Source organism: Nerophis ophidion, linkage group LG06 (assembly GCF_033978795.1).
Source record: "Nerophis ophidion isolate RoL-2023_Sa linkage group LG06, RoL_Noph_v1.0, whole genome shotgun sequence".
Taxonomy (NCBI): Eukaryota; Metazoa; Chordata; class Actinopteri; order Syngnathiformes; family Syngnathidae; genus Nerophis; species Nerophis ophidion.
In genome coordinates, this window is record NC_084616.1 from 15,529,012 (window position 1) to 15,552,951 (window position 23,940).

Below are 23,940 nucleotides of genomic sequence, written 5' to 3' on the forward strand. Positions count from 1 at the left end.
CTCCCCTCTGGCTGAGGTTCTGCTCCACGGCCGGCTGGTACCCATAGCCGCCTATGGCATACCTCCCGTTGTCACCGCTGTTTCCGTTGGTGATGCTGTTATATATCAGTGCTCCGTTCTCGTCCTCGCAGAAACGGCTGACCAACTTGGATTCCAGAGCTGACAGAGAAAGCAACAAAAAAAAAAGAAGTTGAAGTCTAGTCACTTTTGGTGATTTCAGTCCCCCACTGCTTGATGAATATTCATGTTTAGGGATACATTTTGAGCCTAGAAAGCTCTTATTTCATTAGAAATGTAAGTCCTGGGTCACATTCAGTGCAATTACACAACAGGGGAGAAAAGACGTATACTTATTTGGGGATTTTTTTCTTCTCTTTGAAAGAAAAGCTGATGCTCTCCATAAGGATTGAGCTAAACCCACAATTATGTATACCACTAATTATTATTTTTTTATTATTCTTTATTCTATTCTTATTATCGGTCTCCTTGGATGCATCCTTACTCATCCATGCAGACTGGACACTGGCCAAGAGTTGGTGGGCAGCCGAGGGTGGAGTCGGCTCTCTTGGTTGCTTTGTTGGGTCTGCTCCTGTCTCTGGCCATGCTCCCCCCAGCAGATGATGTTGTGGAACACCGCAGAGTCCACTACAGTAGATATGTTTTTGTTTTTTTTTGCTTGTTTTTTGTTTTACTTTTGTAGCTGTGTGTAAAAGTGGCTGGTTGCATCAGCTCTGCTCTTTTAATGTATTTAATGTCCTTTGTGTTCTTTGATGTTTCCCTCTTACACACCTAATCAGTGGCCTAGTGGTTAAATCACCATAAATGATTCCCGGGCGCGGCACCGCTGCTGCCCACTGCTCCCCTCACCTCCCAGGGGGTGATCAAAGGGATGGGTCAAATGCAGAGGAAAAATTTCACCACACCTAGTGTGTGTGTGTGACAATCATTAGTACTTTAACTTTATTTATGTGGTGCTAGGGTACCCGTGATTTCAGTACTGTGGATGAGAGGATTTCAGTAGTATGTATGAGAGGATTTCAGTAGTGTGTTTGCAAGAAAAAAAATATCTGTAATGTGTATGAGAGGATTTAAGTAGTGTGTATGAGAGAAACAAATCAGTAGTGTGTATGAGGATTTCAGTAGTTTGTATAGAGGGGAAAAAATCAGTAGTATGTATGAGAGGATTTAAGTGATGTGCATGAGAGAAACAAATCAGTAGTGTGTATGAGGATTTCAGTAGTTTTGTAATAAGGGAAAAAAATCAGTATTGTGTATGAGAGAATTTCAGTAGTGTGTATGAGGGAAAAAAATCAGAGTGTGTATGAGATGATTTAAATAGTGTGTATGAGAGGATTTCAGTAGTATGTACGAGAGAGAAAAAATCAGTAGTGTGTATGAGAGGATTTCAGTTCAAAATGTGTGTTTTAAATGTGTGTTTTAATGATGTTAAAATTGTTTCATACGCTAAACTTCGGCATGTTAATGAAAAAAAGTGGAAAAAAATCATGCAGTTTGACAAATATGATAAGAAGATAATAACTTAGTTATTTATGTGGTGCTAGGGTACCCATGATTTCAGTAGTGTGGATGAGAGGATTTCAGTAGTATGTATGAGAGGATTTCTGTAGTGTGTTTGCGAGAAAAAAAATCTGTAGTGTGTATGAGAAGATTTAAGTAGTGTGTTTGAGAGAAACAAATCAGCAGTGTGTATGAGGATTTCAGTAGTTTGTATAAAGGGGAAAAAATCAGTAGTGTGTATGAGAAGATTTAAGTAGTGTGTATGAGACAAACAAATCAGTAGTGTGTATGAGGATTTTAGTAGTTTTGTATAAAGTGGAAAAAATCAGTAGTGTGTATGAGAAGATTTAAGTAGTGCGTTTGAGAGAAAAAATCAGTGTGTGTTCATTTAAATAGTGTGAATGAGAGTATTTCAGTAGTTTGTATAGAGGGAAAAACATCAGTTGTGTGTATGAGAGGATTTAAGTAGTGTGTATGAGACAAACAAATCAGTAGTGTGTATGAGGATTTTAGTTGTTTTGTATGGAGGGAAACACATCGGTAGTGTGTATGAAAAGATTTAAGTAGTGTGTATGAGAGAAAAAATCAGAGTGTGTACATTTAATAGTGTGTATGATGGTATTTCAGTAGTTTGCATAGAGGGGAAAACATCAGTTGTGTGTATGAGAGGATTTCAGTAGTGTGTATGAGAGAAACAAATCAGTAGTGTGTATGAGGATTTTAGTAGTTTTGGTATAGAGGGAAACAAATCGGTAGTGTGTATGAGAAGATTTAAGTAGTGCGTTTGAGAGGAAAAATCAGTGTGTGTACATTTAAACTAGTGTGAATGAGAGTATTCTCAGTAGTGTGTATGGAGGGAAAAACATCAGTTGTGTGTATGAGAGGATTTAAGTAGTGTGTATGAGACAAACAAATCAGTAGTGTGTATGAGGTTTTTAGTTGTTTTGTATAGAGGGAAACACATCGGTAGTGTGTATGAAAAGATTAAGTAGTGTGTATGAGAGAAAAAATCAGAGTGTGTACATTTAAATAGTGTGTATGATAGTATTTCAGTAGTTTGTATAGAGGGGAAAAAGTCAGTTGTGTGTATGAGAGGATTTAAGTAGTGTGTATGAGAGAAACAAATCAGTAGTGTGTATGAGGATTTTAGTAGTTTTGTATAGAGGGAAACAAATCGGTAGTGTGTATGAGAGGATTTAAGTAGTGTATGAGCGGAAAAAATCAGAGTGTGTACATTTAAATAGTGAGTATGAGAGTATTTCAGTAGTTTGTACAGAGGGGAAAAATCAGTTGTGTGTATGAGAGGATTTAAGTAGTGTGTATGAGAGAAACAAATCAGTAGTGTGTATGAGGATTTCAGTAGTAAGTGTAGAGGGGAAAAAATCAGTTGTGTGTATGAGAGGATTTAAGTAATGTGTATGAGAGAAAATAATCAGTAGTGTGTATGAGGATTTAGTAGTTTTGTATAGAGGTGAAAAACATTTAAATAGTGTGTATGAAGAGTATTTCAGTAGTGTGTACTGAGAGAGAAAAAATCTGTAGTGTGTATGAGAGGATTTCAGTTCGAAACACAGTCGCGGTATGGTTTTTAAATGTATGTTTTAGTGATGTTAAAATTGTTTCATACGCTAAACTTCGACATGTTAATGAAAAAAGTGGACGAAATCATGCAGATTGACAAAGATGTTGGATAACGATTTCAGCCTTTGGAAGCTGCTCTGGGACAACCAACTTTTGACCTGGGTTTTTGGATTTGATTGACCTTCCTCATTGTCCAGAAATAATTGCGTGAGAATAAATCGGAAGGTTTTTACCTGGCAAGGTGTTGAAGTCATCGATGAGGAACATGTGCTCAGCGTCGGGGTCGGAGGCGATCAGATTGAGCTCTCGGAGGAACTCCGCCTGCGTGGGGTCCGAAGTGTTGACGATGCCGAGGGCGAACATCTCGATGTTGGCGGCGTGGGCTTCCCGCACGGCGATGTCCACCTTCACCGGCTCCCGCTTGTCCGCCTGTCCGTCGGTGATCACGATGGCCACTTTGCCCACGCCCAGGCGGGAGCTGTAGAAGGCCTCCTGGGTGGCTTTGCGGATGGCCGTGCCCGTGTAGGTGCCCTCGCCCATGTAGGGGATGTTCCGGACCGCCTGCTTGATGTCCTGTTTGTTCACGTAGCGGGCCAGGTTGAACACCAGCTTCACCTCCAGGCTGTACAGCACCAGGCCGATCCGGGTGGCGTTGCGGCCCACCGTGACTCTGTCCACCAGGGCGGCGACAAAGTCTTTGATGATCTCAAAGTTGTCTGGGCCCACGCTCTCTGAGCTGTCGATGACAAACACCAGCTCCATGGGCCTCTCCTTACACTTCACCCCGCACCCTGGAACCACAACAGGCGTGTTAAAGGCCTACTGAAATGAGATTTCCTTATTTAAACGGGATAGCAGGTCCATTCTATGTGTCATACTTGATCATTTCGCGATATCACCATATTTCTGCTGAAAGAATTTAGTAGAGAACATCGACGATAAAGTTTGCAACTTTTGGTCGCTAATAAAAAAGCCGTGCCTTTACCGGAAGTAGCAGACAATGTGCGCGTGACGTCACGGGTTGTAGGGCTCCTCACATCCTCACATTGTTTATAATCATAGTCTCCAGCAGTAAGAGCTATTCGGACCGAGAAAGAGACAATTTCCCCATTAATTTGAGCGAGGATGAAAGATTCATGGATGAGGAAAGTTAGAGTGAGGCACTAAAAAAAAAAAGAAAAAGTGACGGCTCCAGGCTTGTACTGTTCGGGGTCACGGGGGAAAACTATAAAACAGAACTACCATTTTTTTATTTACAGTAATGCCCTGTAAAGACAATGACGATAGATTTTACGGTAAAAAAACAACAACTGGTTGCTCATTTACCTGAATTTTACCATGAAAAAACACTGATACACTTTTTCCATTTACAGTAATGTACTGTAATAATGACTACAGATTTTATGGAAGAAAAATAAAAAGTTACTATAAAACAGAACTACCTTTTTTTCATTTACAGTAATGTACTGTAAAAATGACTACAGATTTTATGGAAGAAAAATAAAAAGTTACTATAAAACAGAACTACCTTTTTTTCATTTACAGTAATGTCCTGTAAAAACGACGACTATAGATTTTACGGCAAAAACAAACAAGCTGGTAGCTCATTTACCTGCATTTTACCATGAAAAAACACTGGTACAGTTTTTCCATTTACAGTAATGTACTGTAAAAATTGCTACAGATTTTACAGTAAAAAATAAAATATTACGGTAAAACACAACAACTGTTGTTTCATTTACAGTAATGCCCCGTAAAAACGAAAACTATAGATTTTATGTCAACAATAAACTGGTAGCTCCTTTACCTGAATTTTACCATGAAAAAACACTGATACACGTTTTCCATTTACAGTAATGAACTGTAAAAACGACTACAGATTTTACGGGAGAAAAATAAACTCTCTCCATCCATTTTCTACTGCTTGGGGGAAAACTATAAAACCGAACTACCATTTTTTTCATTTACAGCAATGCCCTGTAAAAACGACGATTATAGATTGTACGGTAAAAAAAACTAACTGGTAGCTCATTTGCCTGAATTTTACCATGAAAAAAACACTGGTACAGTTATTCCATTTACAGTAATGTACTGTAAAAATGACTACAGATTTTACGGTAAAAAATAAAATGTTACTATAAAACTACTGTTTGTTGCATTTACAGTAATGCCCCGGAAAAACGACAACTATAGATTTTACGTCAACAATAATCTGGTAGCTCATTTGCCTGAATTTTACCATGAAAAAAAACTGCTACAGTTTTTCCATTTACCATACTATAAAAATGACTACAGATTTTACTATAAAACAGAACTACCATTTTTTTAATTTACAGCAATGCCCTGTAAAAACGACGATTATAGATTGTACGGTAAAAACAAACAAACTGGTAGCTCATTTGCCTGACTTTTACCATGAAAAAAACACTGGTATAGTTATTCCATTTACAGTAATGTACTGTAAAAATGACTACAGATTTTACGGGAGAAAAAAAAATTGACTATAAAACAAAACTACTATTTTTTCACTTACAGTAATGCCCTGTAAAAACGACGACTATAAATTTTACGGCTAAAACAAACAAACTGGTAGCTCATTTACCTGGATTTTACCATGAAAAAAGACTGGTACAGTTTTTCCATTTACCATACTATAAAAACGACTACAGATTTTATTGTAAAACAGAACTACCGTTTTTCATTTACAGTAACCCCATGTAAAAACGACAATAGATTTTACGGATGAAAAAAACTGGCCGCTCATTTGCCTGAATTTTACCATGAAAAAACACTGATACAATTTTTCCATTTACAGTAATGTACTGTAAAAATGACTACAGATTTTAAGGTAGAAAACGAAAATTTTACCATAAAACAGAACTACCATTTTTTCATTTACAGTAATGCCTCATAAAAAAGACAACTGTAGATTTTACGGCAAAAATAAACTGGTAGCTCATTTACCTGCATTTTACCATGAAAAAACACTGGTGCAGTTTTTCCATTTACAGTAAAGTACTGTAAAAATGACTACAGATTTTACGGTAAAAAAAAACCAAAATGTTACGATAAAACACAACAACTGTTTTTTCATTTACAGTAATGCCCCGTAAAAACAATAACTATAGATTTGACGTCAACAATAAACTGGTAGCTCCTTTACCTGCATTTTACCATGAAAAAACACTAATACACGTTTTCTATTTACAGTAATGAACTGTAAAAACGACTACAGATTTTACGGAAGAAAAAGAAACTCTCCATCCATTTCCTACTGCTTGTCCCGTTCGGGGTCGCGGGGAAAAACTATAAAACAGTACTACCATTTTTTCATATACAGTAATGCCCTGTAAAAACAACGACTATTGATTTTACGGTTAAAAAAAACAACAACTGGTAGCTCATTTACCTGAATTTTACCATGAAAAAATGCTGGTACTGTTTTTCCATTTACAGTAATGTACTGTGAAAAATGACTATAGATTTTACGGTACAAAGAAAACCTGGTAGCTCATTTACCTGAATTTTACCATGAAAAAACATCGGTACAGTTTTTCCATTTACTGTAATGTACTGTAAAAATGACTACAGATTTTACGGTAAAAAATAAAATGTTACGATAACACACAATAACTGTTTTTTTCATTTACAGTAATGCCCCGTAAAAACAACAACTATAGATTTGACGTCAACAATAAACTGGTAGCTCCTTTACCTGCATTTTACCATGAAAAACACTAATACACGTTTTCTATTTACAGTAATGAACTGTAAAAACGACTACAGATTTTACGGAAGATAAATAAACTCTCCATCCATTTCCTACCGCTTGTCCCGTTCGGGGTCACAGGGGGAAACTATAAAACAGAACTACCATTTTTTCATTGACAGTAATGCCCTGTAAAAACGACGACTATCGATTTCATGGTAAAAAAACAACAACTGGTTGCTCATTTACCTGAATTTTACCATGAAAAAACACTGGTACTGTTTTTCCATTTAGAGTAATGTACTGTAAAAATGACTACAGATTTTACTGAAGTAAAATAATATTTTACTATAAAACAGAACTACCATTTTTTCCATTTACAGTGATGCCCTGTAAAAACGACGACTACCGATTTTACGGTAAAAAACAACAACTGGTTGCTCATTTACCTGAATTTTACCATGAAAAAACACTGGTACTGTTTTTCCATTTACACTAATGTACTGTAAAAACGACTACAGATTTTACAGAAAGAAAATAAAATTTTACTATAAAACAGATCTACGTTTTTTTTATTTACAGTAATGCCCTGTAAAACCAACGACTACAGGTTTCACGGTACAAAAAGGCAGCTCAGGTGAATTTTACTGTAAAAACAGCTGTATTGTTTTCCCATTTACAGTAACAACAACAGTATGGAGGAAAACAGCCAAAATGTTACCGTTGGAATACCAGTAGTCCCGCTTTTCTATTTCACAGTAATATACATATTTGAATGTTCCAATGATCAATCACTTAAGAATAAAAATGCCTACCGCAGATCTCTTTGATGAGTCGTATGATGTCATCCCTCTGTAATAAATACATCAATCATCGACTGGCCTCAGCATGAATGAAAAAGTAGCAGCGTGACTCACCGTGAGGCCGGCTTCTCCTTTGACACCAGTTGCACCCTCGTATAATAAGACATTTCATTAGGGACCCATTCCGCTGCATTTATTTTGCATTTCATCAAATAATACTCACGGGTTGCCCTGGACTTCCCGGGTCACCCATCTCGCCTCTCAAGCCTTTCAGACCCCTCTCCCCTGCGGTGCCTCGGTCCCCCTGTCACACAGTCCACAAGACGAGATTGGCATCAGAACACCTCCTGAGTTTAAATCCCATCTAGTGAGTACCTTGGCTCCGGGAAAACCTTCTCCAGGGGGGCCCCTGGGTCCTGTCACACCTTGGACACCCTGGTCACCCTACAAGAAAAACAGAAGTGTTTTTATAGAGGGGAAAAACATTTAAATAGTGTGTATGAGAGTATTTCAGTAGTGTGTATGAGAGAGAAAAAAATCAGTAATGTGGGTGAAGCGGCAAATACTACCTTTGGTCCTTGGACTCCAAGTCCTGGCGGCCCGACCGGGCCTAGGGGCCCGGGTCGCCCCGTGTGACCCTACAACACAAAGAATACAGGTTTTTTTATGTTCACAGAGTCTTGAGTAGGATATTGGTGGACTTGTGAAGCCCAGGAAGTCATACAGGCGTCACGTCTGCTGGCTTTTTTCAGGTAAAGCAGCAAATAAGATGAGCTGAATTACGGAAATACATCAACCCCTTCTCTGAATCCTGTAAAAGTGTTAAATCAGTCACTTCAGGATGCCATGTCAAGATTGGGGCAATTCACGGATATTCAACCGGTCCCCGCGAATAAAGTCTCGTACAGGGGTCTACAAACTTTTTGACTGGGCTTACACACACATATATATATATATATTAGGGGTGGGCAAATTAATGCGTTAATTACGAGTTAACTCATCAATCTATTAACGCCGAAAATTATTTTATCGCACATTTGCGTATGTTGTTTACATGCTTTTATTATGTTAACGACTTTTCTTAACAAGATGGCATCTCCCGGATATACTTCGGCGTCGAGGGACTCTTGGTAAAGATGGAACATTTGGCAAAAATACCGGACAATTCTGCAAATTTCATGGCTGGTTTACAGCGTGGTCACTCCGGGATCACTTACGACCGCCAGACAATTCTGGATGTGGATAGATCGGGCCATTTTGGACTGAATGACGTGTGCTTGCTAGACCGGCTAGCTAGCATGGGAATACTTTGCCGGCTACATCCAGTGGCCTGTGAAGCAGCGGAGTATATGTGTTGTCTGTCTATTTATCAATAATGCAGACGAGGAGTGTTGGCTGAGTTCTTAACGTTTGCTTTCAGAGCGTGCGTACAGCAACATACAAGATGCCGTCATGGCGACACAACCTATACCGGGCTACCGCGCATGCTCGTCACTCCTGTTGCATGCTGGGTAGGGTAGTTCTTTTTTTCCCTGGCTCATAACATCACAATATAGTACCATATATATGTGTTCAGTTTATCAAAGCAGCAAGCAAATAATCGGAAAATTCCCATCATATCAATTCCTAGATATGGTCATAATTATTTTAAGTGCACTACGCAGAATAAACACATTATTAATATTGCTACTACGGATAATTTGATCAAAAATTCCCTAAAACAGCCCACTACCTATAATATAGGTTTTTTAAACATAAGATCCCAGATAAAAAAAAATGTTTCTGCTGTTACCTCAGAAATTGCCTGTTCAGGTGTTATGATTGTGGCTCAGAGATTTGTATGTAGATTATATTTATTTTCCATAACAAACAGGATAACTTAAATACCCTGGCAGTGGTAGTAATAAGCTTAAATGTTTGTATTTACATTTTTTGAGTTGATTTTCATAAAATATGCTATTTAACTGCTACTGTTTAACAAGGACTGATTTAAATTGTGTTTGCACAACAAATGTTTTGGCGCTTTTGTTCATGTGGGAGAATATTCCAATAAAGGTGCACTACACACTACTTTTGAATTCATTATTGGGCTTTGCGTATACAATGCAGTTAATCGCGGTTAATCAGAGAAATAGTGCGATTAACTTCGATTAAAATGTTTAATCATTGCCCAGCCCTAATATATATATATGTATATACTGTATATATATTAGATATATATATGTATATATATATATATTTTATATATATATATATATCAAGTATATATATATATATATATATTTATATATCATATATATATGTATACACATATATACACAGTATGTGTATATGTATACAGTATATATATATGTATTCACATATATGTGTATTTATGTATTCACATATATATGTTTACACATATATATGAATGTGTATATATATATTCACATATATATGGATACACATACATATATGTGTGTATATGTATATGTATACACTACAGTATATATATATATATATATATATATGTGTGTGTGTGTGTGTGCATATATATATGTATATATGTATGTATATATGTATATACATATATGTAAGCATACACATTTATATGTATGTATGTATATATGTATGTATATATACCTATATATAGGTATATATACATATATATGTATATATACAAGTATATATGTGTGCGTATATATTAATGTATATATTCATAAATACATGTATATATACTGTTAACTCTTGTATCTCATATATATACACATATATATACATATATTTGTACATATACATATATATGTATATATGTACTGTATATATACATATATATGTGTATGTACACATATATATATGTACATTTATATACATATATATATACATACATATGTGTGTATATATGTAAACACATATATATACATACAGATGTATATATATATATATGTATACATGTATATATATCATAACATCGCAACCTTTGCTATAACTTTCTGAAAAAGCTGCCACAAAATGAGGTATTTTAGACCGCAGCAATCACTGAAGAAGCCTGCAAAATCCTAAAGGGTCTGCTAAATACAGAATCAGGTTTGTGTTATGTGGCATGTACTGTTTCCAAATCTAACCAAGAAAAATAAATAAATACGTGACCATGCAATCGTGTGTTACCTGCGGTCCTGGGAGACCTTCACCTGGAGGTCCTGGTAGACCAGGCAGCCCTCGAAAACCAATATCCCCCTGAAGCACAGAGACACGATGAGGATAGATGAACAACTGCAGTGCAGCATTTTAACCAAAACATTCAAAGCTTATTGTATCTCATTTGATTCTGGAAGTTATTGAATCTTTTTTCCCCCCCAATTCAGACATTATAGTCATCCCTCATTCCATCACACTTTAAATGTTGCAGCTTCATTCTATCACAGTTTTCATTTTCAAAGTAAATTTCACATATTTTTGCCTAAATTAAGTCTTATGTACGTTTTCTATGTATTAAAGTATTTATTCAGTATGTCTTCAGTTATTTTCTATCATTCTGTTGCACTGATCACAACAGATATTCACCTCTGTTTCCATGCCAATGGAGCCATTGTTTACATGTTTTTTTTATGTAAAAGGGGAACCACACCTTTTTTTTTTTGGAACGTTGACTATCGTTCACAATCCCTATCTAAGACAAGAACACCTTTTTTTTTTTCTTCATGCATTCTAAGTTGTAAAATAAAGCAAGTAAGAGGTGGCTCAATGCCCAACAATGGCAGAGGGGCTTATGACCAATTGGTCAAATAAAGCCCCTCACGTGACGACAGGGCGCCATGTTTGCTACCATATTTTGAAACCAAGTGGGCCATACTTGGTCTACACGGGGCCCAACAGTGGCCCCTATGGTTAAAACACCCTGGTTGTGACGTTTTGCTGGCATCGTGGTGCGTGTTTGTTCTCTCGAAGTACAGTCGGATAAGGACACAGCGGGAAGGTAAGAAATTATGATTTATTTATATTACAAAACAGACTAGGAACAGAAAACACTGGTACAAGAGCACTACAGACAAAACGAACAGAACTAGCATGTGAGCTAGAAAAAACTAAAGACGCTAGCATGTGAGCTAGGGAAATAAACAAACGGAGGAATAGCGTGGAAGCTAACGAGTTCCAAAAGAGTTTTACCACAAGCTGGGATAGCGACATCACCTGTTGCATCAAATACAAATTAGACTGCGAGGACGAATGACAAAAAAGGGCAGGCTTAAATAGGGAGGATAATCAACAAGCAGGTGCCCGTGGGAAACAAGAGGCAGGTGACACAAATACGTAACTATGACAACAGAACAAAACAGGAAGTGCCACCAGGAACTAAGGAAGACAAAACACTAACAGGATGTGATACAAAACAGAACAAAACCAGAATATGCCATGATCCAAGCAGCAGATCATGACACTGGTCTAGCTTTCAAGGAGTGTATTTATATGTTCTGAGTCAAAATCAAGCAGATCGGTTTTCAACCACCGAAAAAAACCTCATTTTTTTATAGGTGAAATATTTGTGAATGATATTTATATAGCGCATTTTCTCTAGTGACTCAAAGCGCTTTTACATAGTGAAACCCAATATCTAAGTTACATTTAAACCAGTGTGGGTGGTACTGGGAGCAGGTGGGTAAAGTGTCTTGCCCAAGGACACAACGGCAGTAACTCAGTCGGCGGAAGCAGGAATCGAACCTGCAACCCTCAAGTTGCTGGCACGGCCGCTCTACCAACCGAGCTATACCGCCCCGTGCATACTCTTCCATGCATGTTTACATCAAAGTGCACTTTCCGATTGAATCAACTGTTTTATTCCACTTCTTTTAACACTTCTGGAAGCTTTGTAAATAATAGAAAAAGAAAAAAAAAAGAATAATAATTGAAGGACCTGCAAATGAATGAGACACTCTAAAATAGAAAGAAAAAAAACATTCAAGAGTCTGTTGTATGCTTTTAAAAGGTCCCACCTTTGGTCCAGGAAAGCCAATCCCCTCTAGGCCAGGTTCTCCTGGAAGTCCAGTTAGACCGGGCGGGCCCTACCAGGACAAACATAACATGTTGGTATTACATACTAAAACAGAGATACCACGCCACAAAATCAACAATCAGTTTTACTCTTCTGGCTCGATGGTTTATACCAGGGGTGTCAAACTCGGTTTAGCTCAGGGACCCGCCTGCAGGAAAATCTATTCCCACTGATTAAATCATGGCAAAATAATGGAAAAAATAAAGACAATTTCAAAATTGTTTTCTTTGTCTTACTTAGGCCAAAAATAGAATAAGTACATTCTTAAAATGTACACATTACAAATAATCTTCCTTGGCAAAACACTTTGTTAGTTGAAAATTCTGAGGAAAAATTGGTGCGGTTTCAAAAACACCAAGAACACAATGAACTTAGATTTTGTGTGTATACTTTGCGTGTAATGTATTTACAAAGCTATTAAACTTCAAGCACTTCCTGTTTAGCATCCTCATGTTGACAGTTTACCATTAAAGACGTGTTTCCTCATTGGTGACACCGCAACTGCCACAACACACTCATTTATCATCATTCAAATATTACTATTATAATATCATCAAAACAGTTGTCAAAATGACACCATAATATTACGGAATAAAGGTAACATAACTACAAACGTAACCAATGTGACCATATTAGATTTAAGCGTAAAATAAAATAGAACAAACAACAAATGTAGAAACAGACATTTTTAAAATGGAGTTCAGGGTGCACATCGTGCCCTCATTAAATGGCGAGCGCTGCACGGAACTCTAACTACAGAGATTATGGTTTGATTGATTGAGTGAAACTTTTATTAGTAGATTGCACAGTACAGTACATATTTCGTACAATTGGCCGCTAAATGGTAAAACCCGAATAAGTTTTTCAAATTGTCGATGTTAATCAATTCATGGTCATGTTGACTTCAGTCTTTGCATCTTGCTGTTTTGTTATTTCATCCCTTGAGTGGATATTTTAAAAATGAAAGAAGGTATTGTGCGTCGCTACAGCATTGGTCTGCCGCCAGCCTCAAAAGGAGCGGCTGATCGCTTGGCACCTGCGCTGATTGGAGTAGCGGCAGCCAATCCAGAGGGCGCATAAATTCAGCTGACACGTCATGTGGGTTACACTGGAATTGCTATTGCAATATCCATTTTTTTTTTCTATAAAAAAATTGCAGCTCATTTTCATACTTGGCAAACTCATTTAAACCAGTTTGCAGGCCTGATACGGCCCGTGGTCCGTACGTTTGACACCCTTCACTCCCTCTGTCTGCTCCTTTCTCCGCAGTGCCTCAATGAGATGGATTTTACTTTTTTAAATGTTTATTTTTGTAGCAATATGGTTGTGAAAGTCGAGGATTTTTGTGATTTCTGATCGTTTGTGAGGGTACCAAAGGGACTTCTGTGTGTCTCGGCGTGTTGGCCGAGCAGCAGCTTCATCTTCTTTTCTTGTCTTGTTGATGAATAGAAAGTTGATCTATCACCACCTTGTTATGTTTGTATGATATATTATTTTGTCTTCAAAGTGTGCAAACCTTTACAAAAATATGGACTTTTGCCGAGGCTGCAACCAATTGTTCATATTTTAATGTTTCTTATGGAGAAATCTCATGGAGAAATTCCTGGTACGTGGGAATTGATACCGGTACTCAATGATAACAATATTGTGTGTGTCAATTAATATAAATAGTTTTTAAAAATGATGTCTCATTTTTTATTGCAACATTTAAAAATGAGCTGATTATAACTGCTGTCCAATCCTTATATCATGTTTTATTATCATCATGTTATCATTTAAATGTATGACATTAAGTTGCAATTAAAGTTGCAAGCAGCGATGGACGGGACCGACTTTGGCTGGTGTTTCCTGCCTTTACCCATTCAACATATCTTTACCTTCACGTTACCTACCTTCCCTGCATCCTGGGGTCACACTGGTGGTTCTGTCTGTCACCCATAATGTTTGAAAAAAGGTGTTTTGAAGGGGTAATTGCCAACTTCCTGTTGATTTTTGCTGAAGGATGTCAATTATTAAAATGTAGGTCTAAGTGAGACCTACATAGAGGTTTGTGTTTCATGTCTCTTTGACATTCCTACCGGAAGTTACCAGCAGTTTTGTCTGTGTTTTCTTCCTAAGAGCAGTTTTGTCAATGTTTTATTCCTAGGGGGCGTATAGAGCGCAATTTAGAGTTTTTTTTTTTTTTTTTTTTTTTATTAGATCGCAATTTTCGCTAGTCCTGATGTGTGTGTCTAGTTTGGTGAGTTTTGAAGCATTTTAAGGGAGTCAAATTACAGCTCAAAGAAGCAAAAATGACATTTTTTAGGAAAATTTAGTTTACAAGGGTTTTTTGCCAACTTCCTGTTGATTTTTGCTCAAGGGAGTTATAGTATCAAATCTAGGTCTAAATCAGACCTACATAGAGGTTTTTGTTTCATGACTTCACTACAATCTTAACGGAAGTTACAAGCAGTTTTGTCTGTGTTTTTTCCTAGGGGGCGCTAGAGCGCAATTTAGAGTTTTGGGGTTTGTTTTTTTTATTAGATCGCTTTTTTCGCTAGTCCTGATGTGTGTGTCCAGTTTGGTGAGTTTTGAAGCATTTTAAGCGAGTCAAATTACAGCTCAAAGAGGCAAAAATGACATTTTTTAGGAAAATTTTGTTTAGAAGGGGTTTTTGCCAACTTCCTGTTGATTTTTGCTGAAGGGAATTATTTTATGAAATCTAGGTCTAAATCAGACCTACATAGAGGTTTTTGTTTCATGACTCTACTACAATCTTAACGGAATTATAAGCAATTTTGTCTGTGTTTTTTCCGAGGGGGGGCTAGAGCGCAATTTTGACTTTTTTTTTAATTTTTTTTTTATTAGATGGCAAAGTTCACCATACCGATGTTTTTGTAAAATTTGGTGAATTTTGAAGCATGTTAGGAGGGTCAAATTACAGCGCGAAGGTGCGGAATTATGATAAAGAATAATAATAAAACCTTACAGATACAATAGGGTCCTCTGTCCCAAAGGGACATTGCGGTCCCTAATTACAGATGTATAGTTTATAATGTGTTTTTTAGCTTTTTGTTGTACCCTAAAAGGTGTTAATACCGTAAGTATTGAACTTATTGCGCACCAAATAGGAAATTTTGAAATCGCCACGTAAAATCTCCAATGCTAATCAGTAGCATGTCCAATAGCCAAGCCAATGTACAATAGCACCGTCTAGCGCATTTTTGGAAAAGTGGAGCCTTACTTTACTTACGTTGAGGGTCAAAATTTTCTTGGCTATTGAAAATTGCAACACTACCGAGAGGGAGTTTGCCTGAGTCCGCTCTCAGTGCTGCTGGGGTGATCACAGAGTGACGAAGTGCGGATAGCTGGGACGACGTCTCCCACAACCCAGTTACCATAAAATGGCACAATGTTGCAAAAAATTACCAGAGTGGGTACCTATCCCTAGTTATTCCGTATGAACTAGCTTGTGCGCTATTGTGTGCTTAGCTGTTGTGTAGCTGCTAGATCCTCGGAACCAACCATGTTTACCTTTTGTAAATAGCTAAAATAAAAGAGCTTTTGTGCTTTTTGGTGGACATTTAAATGTTAACTGGCTGTCCAGTTTTGCAAAAGTAAACAATGCAGGGCTGCTGGTATCAGAGCGATTATATTATTCGATATCAGTTTGACTGATATCGGGGCGATATCAATATGACACGGGGACAACTCCACACCAAATGACAAGGTGATGCATGAAAGACAGCAGGATGGACCGAGTTAAGCCTGGATTATATAACGGTGTAAGCCGGGGGTCGCCAACTCGCCGACTGCGATCGACCATTCGATCATTGTGACCCTACCGGTCGATCGCGAAAATAAAAATAAAAAATTTAAATAAAGGCATCGGACATTTTCCAACATCCAACATCAAACAACTCTTCCCTGAACCACGATGCATTGGGATGCTAACAAGCCAAATACTAGAGTCCGTGAACATTGCTCCAAAGTACAGAATTTGTCTTGATTTATACACAAAATTAACAAAAAACAGAAAAAGAGCTCCCCCATTTATCCCCTCTGTATTACACAGGAAAAACCCGCTGATGTGACTTAGGACGGACAAATATCATCATCATCGGCGGTCACTCGAACAAGTATGACGATCCTCCTGGAAGGGGTGTATCCCTTTATGGAGGATGCCTGTGCGATACTTTGTCCAACGTGAGGAGACTGCCATTGGACCCTGACATAATCGGGTCAGGGTCCAATGGCATGCAGTCCAAGACGACTGGGGACCCTTTTCTGCTGCGGCCTTCTTCCGCCTTTGTAGCCGTTTTGGTAGTTTTCAAATCTACCGTCTTCCGCCTGCTCTGCCATTGAGGTCTTCTCCGTATCCCTGGCTAAGGGGCAGTCAGGTATTAGGCCTTCGCCAAGGGCCATCTGGGGTACCAGTAGTAAAGGGGTTAACCTCCTAGTACCCAAAGACCCCATAGAGGAGCCTCCAGTGCCGGATGCACTTTAACGCCATGCCCAGGACACATGGACTGGAATTAAACAATAGTACTAAGACTATAAACACTTTTACAGCAGGGATTCCCAAAGTGTGGCACAGGGGCCATCTATGGCCCATGACTCATTTGTCAATGGCCCTAGGCATCTTACGAAGAGCAAAACAAAAATGTGTAATTCGGCGAACGACAAAATTTCTAATGGTCCACATCAGTTACTTCTAATAAAATAAAAATCTGGAAGTCTGTTTCTGTTGTCATCGAGCTATCGAGATATTGGAGGTGATGGCATAGTGACAGAAGCATAATCCAGGCTTAAGAACGAAGGTTCACGGTAAACCAGTAAACCAGTTCCTTACATTGGGTCCAGGATAACCTTCTCCTTTCGGACCGATTGGACCTGGAGGGCCCAGAACTCCACGGTCACCCTACAGCACACAGACACAGGATCTAAGTAAAAGATGCTGTTGAACATAACACAACACTCGTTTGTCTCAATTGTCGCCAGGACCCCACCTTTGGACCAGGAAGCCCATAGCCGGTCTCTCCAATCGGACCAGGAGGGCCGCTTGGTCCAATGTCACCCTAGAACAAATGTCATGTTTTTTACAGTCTTAAAGACAATGGACATTTTGGGGTTCTGACACTTACCTTGGGTCCTGTAACAAAGCGTCCCGGTGGACCCGGTAAACCCAGCCTGCCTTGAGCTCCTGGTGCTCCCTAAAGAGTTCAATCAAGCCAGAATCCTTTTCATACAGTACCTCCCGCCTTCATTTATGCAAGCAATTCCCAGTCCTCACCTTGGGTCCTGATGGGCCACTAACGCCAGGCGGCCCAGTCAAGCCTCTTACTCCCCTTTGACCCTGGTCCCCCTGGGGGCAAAACGGACAACACAGTCCTTAGCTCAGCGAGAACAGCCTGTTGGGCAAGGTAAGGGAACTTTTTTTTACCTTTTCGCCTTGGGTTCCAATCCCAGGTGGCCCTTCTGGGCCCCTGATACCCGCCGCTCCTGCCTCACCCTGAAGTCACAGGACACAGAAGTCCTTCATGACAAACAGTTGCTACTAAAGTCTTTGGGCAATCAAGTCAAATAATGGAAAGTCGGGATCCGGGCTGGACCGCTCGTCTGTGCATCGGTTGGGGACGTCTCTGCGTGTCATGATCTGTGGTCTCGATCATGTTTGGTTTAGTTATGTTTTGTTATTATTGGACTGCATTAGTTCCTGAGAGGGTATACGTCTCGGGGGGCTAAAGGTTGCGTCACTGCTTTTTGCAGATGATGTGGTCCTGATGGCACCTTCGGTTCGTGACCTTCAGCTCTGACTGAGACACTGTTTTTACAAACACTTGTGAAAGAATGGGCCGCTCTCAGTGATTTCCAGAACAAATCCAGTCGTGAAATTTCCTCGCTCCTAAATATTCCAAAGTCAACTGTGGGCTTTATTATAGGAAAATGAAAGTGTTTGGGAACAACAGCAACTCAGCCACCAAGTGGTAGGCCAGATAAACTGATACAGAGGGGTTAGCGGATGCTGAAGCGCATTGTGCAGGGGTGTCCAAAGCGCGGCCCGCGGGTTATTTTTTAACGGCCCCACGGCACATTTTAAGAATACAATTGAAAAAAGTTAAAAACATAAAAAGTGGTATAAAAGAGCAAAAAGGTGAAATGTAACAAGAAATTGTTGCAATGCTTGATCTTATAAAACAAAGCTGCCATGCAGGCTGTTTCTTTCTTTAAAAAATAATAATGAATCAAAATCAATGTCATTTTAAATTATTGACCTATTCAAGGCTCTGATTACGTCAAATTAAATATTCCACTTTGAAATATTTTTTGGTGAAAAATTTTGCATATTTTGTGTTTTGCCATATAAAAAAAAACTGAGCTGTTTTGTTTTGTTTTAAAGAAGGGCCTAAAACCAACAAAAAACATAAACCACAATAAAACTAATAATTGACGGATAGATCTGAAGTTGATCTCTAAATTATTCGGCTAAAAGTAAACGGTAAAAAAATATATATAATTTATTTTTTAACACTTTAACGAGAAGTACACTTTTGGATCCGCAATTATTGTAGTCCGATTTGTTTTTAAGTGTCATTGCTCAAAAAATAATAATGAATCAAAATCCAAAATTAAGGCTCCAATTATTATATAATCTCAAATATTCCACCTAAAAAAATGTTATTGGGTGAAAATATTGCATATTTTGTGTTTTTTCCATTTTTTTCCTAATGTTGATCTAGAGATTTAAAACTTAAATAATAAGGAAAATAATAATACTGAATAATGACAGATTTTTTTTTTTTTTTTTAACAAAACCCTTTGGGGTCCCCGGGATCATAACTGAGTGGAGACCTAAATGTATATATTTTATACATATATTGTATTGGATTTTAAAATAAAAATTATGAAAATGGCCCCCGCTTGCTTTGATTTTTCAGTGTGCGGCCCTCAGTGGAAAACATTTGGACACCAATGGCATAGTGCAAAGACTTTCTGCACAGTCAGTTGCTACAGAGCTACAAACTTATGTGACCTTCCAATTAGCCCACATACAGTACACAGAGAGCTTCATGGAATGGGTTTCCATGGCCGAGTAGCTGTGTCTAAGCCATACATCACCAAGTCCGGTGATGTAAAGCACGTCGCCACTGGACTCTAGAACAGTGGAGAGGCCTTCTCTGGACTGATAAAACACGCTCTTCCATCTGGAAATCTGATGAACCACTCTGGGTTTGGAGGTTGCCAGGAGAACGCTACATTTCGGACTGCATTGTGCCGAGTGTGAAATTTGGTGGAGGAGGAAATATGATGCCGGGTTGTTTTTCAGGAGTTGGGCTTGGCCCCTTAGTTCCAGTGAAAGGGACTTTGAATGCTCCAGGATACCAAAACATTTTGGACAATTCCACACTCCCAACCTTGTGGGAACAATTTGGATTGGGCCCCTTCCTCTTTCATGATGACTGTGCACCAGTACACAAAGCAAGGCCCATCAAGACATGGATGACATAGTCTGGTGTGGATGAACTTGACTGGCCTGCACAGAGTCCTGACCTTTGGGATGAATTACAACGGAGACTGAGAGCCAGGCCTTCTCGACCTTCATCAGTGTGTGACCTCACCAATGCGCTTTCGGAAGAATGGTAAAAAATTTCTATAAAGACAGCCTTCAAAGAAGAGTTGAAGCTGCAAAAGGTGGAGCCACATCATATTGAACCCTATGGGTTAGGAATGGGATGGCATTTAAAGTTCATATGTGAGCCAAGGCAGGTGGCCAAATACTTTTGGCAATATAGTGTTGTGGAGAGGCGGAGCCAACGAGCCGACAGCGAGACAGGGCAAATGGTTGTCCTGACCAAGATGGTGGCCAGGAGGCGGGGCATGCAGCAGAGCGGAGAGGCGGGGCACTCCTGGAGCGACACTGCAGCCATCAGCGTTAGGTGTGTACACAACACACCTGTGCTCAATCATTCCATCTTCTGCTGCAGTTGATTCTAAAGGCCTCGGGCAGATTTGGTGCAGCATGGCAACATAAGCTAGCTGAATTCTGATTGGATAAAAAAAGATATACAGTATATCCTAAAAACAGCGCTGGAAGGAGCATAATATAGCACGAAGAGACTATGAATACTTTTAGATATTTAGGGGAAATATCTAAAATGATAGTCATGAAAAATAGTTTTCATGCATTTTAGTTCCCTGGATATAAATAAAGCAAGCGACAGACCACCTTTTGTCCAGGTGCTCCATCCTCCCCTGGCACACCCGGGAACCCCGAGAACCCGGGTGATCCCGACTCCCCCTGAAGACACAATGAATAATAAATAATTATGTTCACCTCCAGACTTATTAATGTTTCGTCATCACGGGGCTTTGATACACACCTTGTCTCCAGGTTCTCCCCTTCCTGTCAGTCCTGGAGCGCCAACCTCACCCGGGAGGCCCTGGTCTCCCTGAGTGAGGTAAGAAAACATAGCAAGTCAAAGTACTTCGGCCAAGGGTTGACAAGAATACAGTAGATTTTGGAGCAGATCAATATGTGTTGTCTTCCCAGATAGGACACCCATCAGTATCGGACCATTTTGCCTTTTAACTCCGATCACAAACAACAATTTCCTCTTACTGACAATATATTCATGATTAGTTCCCCGGCTGACAAGTGGCTAGCAGCTGTGTGTCCCCCGTAAAGTAATAATACGACAAATAAACCGATTATTTATTTTTTTGCAGTATCTTTAGGGTCATTATCATGTATAGAGGACGAGGCTAAACATGATATACATGTTATAGGCCGATACTGTCATGTTTTGTGGTCACGTTCTGTTTGGTTTTGGACTTATTGTGCATTCTTGTTTGTTTTGTCACCATGTCAACCCATTAGTTTTCACCTGTTATGTGTTCATGACTCACGCAGCTGTCAATCACTGCACCTATTTAAGCCTGTAGTTGCCAGGCAGTCAGCCTGGCGACATCACCCTCTACTCACCCTTGTTGTTCCATGCCGATGATCCATGCTCTTTTCTCGTTCCACGTAAGTTTTCGTTATTCGTGCCATAGTTTGCAAGTTTTATGTCCATAGTTTACGTTTTAGTATTAGTTTTTGTTTTAACAGCCAAGTTTTGTACTTCCACTGAGAGCGCCCGTTGTTCATACCCTTTGTTTTTGTAATATTTTCGAGTTAATAATAAAAGATCTCATTACCTTAACACCACGGGAAAACAAACCGCACCATAGTCCAAGTTATAACTGATACCAATATTTTGGTACCGGTACCAAAAAGTTTTTCGATACTTTTCTAATTAAAGGGGACAACAAAAAATGGCATTATTGGCTTTATTCGAACAAAAAAAATCTTAGGGTGCATTAAACATATGTTTATTATTGCAATTTAGTCCTTAAATAAAATAGCGAACGTACTAGACAACTTGTCTTTTAGTAGTAAGTAAACAAACAATAACTCCTAATTAGACTGCAGCAACATATTGTGTCATTTATCATTCAATCCTTTTGTCAACATTATGAGGGACAAACTGTAAAAATTGATTATTAATCCACTTGTTCATGTACTGTTCATATATGATTATTTTCTGTTTTAACATGTTCTGTCTACACTTCTGTTAAAATGTAATAATCACTTATTCATCTAGTTTTGGATGATACCACATATCCACTGTAATGATACCAAGGACAATAGCGTATATAGTCGATGCTACTATGAGTACATCGAGATATTTTTGCATCACTAAATCTTTTTTCCTTTAAAAAAAAAATTCATATTATGTTTATAAACTCAGGAAATACGTCCTCAGACACATGAGGACTTTGAATATGACCAATGTATGATCCTGTAACTACTTGGTATCGGATCGATACCTAAATGTAATTATCACTTATTCTTCTGTTGTTTGGATACTTTCAATTAGTTTTGGATGATACCACACATTTACGTATCGATCCGATACCAAGTCGTTACAGGATCATACATTGGTCGTGTGTGTCCAGGGACGTATTTTCTAAGTTTATAAACTAACAGGGAAAAAAGATTTTGTGACGATAAAAAATATCGATTTAGTCTTGTACTTGGTATCATTACAGTGGATGTCCGGTGTACATCCACCCACATGGTGTTTGTTTACACTGTGACGCCGGTGAGCTATGGTGTGTAATGAAGCATGTTTAGCTATCCCTCGTCCTCCAGTGATAATGCTACTTGTATGAAACTTACTTTATTCGTCGCCATGGAGGCCCTCTTCCTGAGGGTGTTTTAGTGTTTATTTTTAGTTTTTACACCTAAATGCATCCTTTTTCCCCTTTTCTGTCTACACACTGTGTCTGCTTGTAAGTACTCCGTGTGTGTGCGCTGCCGAACATGCTCCTCTGCTCGTAAAACCAGCAATATCACGATGTGACATCATGCCCGTTAAAAAAAATAAATATGGCGAACCGGTACTTTTCAAACAGAGTATAGTACTGTTTTTGATTCATTAGTACTGCGATACTATACTAGTACCGGTATACCGTACAACCCTGGTTACTGATAAGAATGTGATTAAAAAAATGATTTATTTTGAAATTTCTGTTAAATATACCTGTTGTTTTAATGAATACTTAGGCCTACTATGCTACTATCGCTTAATATTGGTCATTATTGCAGTACTTGGAGATCCAAATGTTTTCTGAGGTGGTCGTCAAACCCCGTTTCCATATGAGTTGGGAGATTGTGCTAGATGTAAATATAAACGGAATAAAATAATTTGCAAATAATTTTCAACTCATATTCAGTTGAATATGCTACAAAGACAACATATTTGATGTTCAAACTGATAAACATTTTTTTTTTTTTGCAAATAATCATTAACTTTAGGATTTGATGCCAGCAACATGTGACAAAGAAGTTGGGAAAGGTCGCAATAAATACTGAAAAAGTCGAGGAATGCTCATCAAGCACTTATTTGGAACATCCCACAGATGTGCAGGTTAATTGGGAACAGGTGGGTGCCATGATTGGGTATAAAAACAGCTTCCCAAAAAATGCTCAGTCTTTCACAAGAAAGGATGGGGCGAGGTACACCCCTTTGTCCACAACTGTGTGAGAAAATAGTCAAAAAGTTTAAGAACAACGTTTCTCAAAGTGCAATTGCAAGAAATTTAGGGATTTCAACATCTACGGTCCATAATATCATCAAATGTTTCAGAGAATCTGGAGAAATCACTCCACGTAAGCGGCATGGCCGGAAACCGACATTGAATGACCGTGACTTTCGATCCCTCGGACGGCACTGTATCAAAAACCGACATCAATCTCTAAAGGATATCACCACATG

The 23,940-nt window shown here is 38.6% G+C and overlaps 1 protein-coding gene across 1 annotated transcript in view; it reads right to left on the minus strand.

Moving 5' to 3' along the window:
- The window catches only part of LOC133554252 (collagen alpha-1(XXVIII) chain-like), an 80,123-nt gene that overhangs the window by 7,402 nt on the left and 48,781 nt on the right, over positions 1 to 23,940 (minus strand). Inside the window, exons 17-32 of the mRNA XM_061902757.1 lie at positions 21,001 to 21,069; positions 20,847 to 20,918; positions 18,063 to 18,131; positions 17,913 to 17,984; positions 17,764 to 17,832; positions 17,629 to 17,697; positions 17,472 to 17,540; positions 12,582 to 12,650; positions 10,759 to 10,827; positions 8,181 to 8,249; positions 7,987 to 8,055; positions 7,835 to 7,915; positions 7,726 to 7,761; positions 7,624 to 7,660; positions 3,333 to 3,890; positions 1 to 159 (exon numbers count right to left, since the gene is read on the minus strand). The exon at positions 1 to 159 is cut by the window's left edge and continues 14 nt beyond it. Coding sequence (XP_061758741.1) covers positions 1 to 159; positions 3,333 to 3,890; positions 7,624 to 7,660; positions 7,726 to 7,761; positions 7,835 to 7,915; positions 7,987 to 8,055; positions 8,181 to 8,249; positions 10,759 to 10,827; positions 12,582 to 12,650; positions 17,472 to 17,540; positions 17,629 to 17,697; positions 17,764 to 17,832; positions 17,913 to 17,984; positions 18,063 to 18,131; positions 20,847 to 20,918; positions 21,001 to 21,069 — 1,636 coding nt within the window. The remainder of the gene's footprint in view (positions 160 to 3,332; positions 3,891 to 7,623; positions 7,661 to 7,725; positions 7,762 to 7,834; positions 7,916 to 7,986; positions 8,056 to 8,180; positions 8,250 to 10,758; positions 10,828 to 12,581; positions 12,651 to 17,471; positions 17,541 to 17,628; positions 17,698 to 17,763; positions 17,833 to 17,912; positions 17,985 to 18,062; positions 18,132 to 20,846; positions 20,919 to 21,000; positions 21,070 to 23,940) is intronic.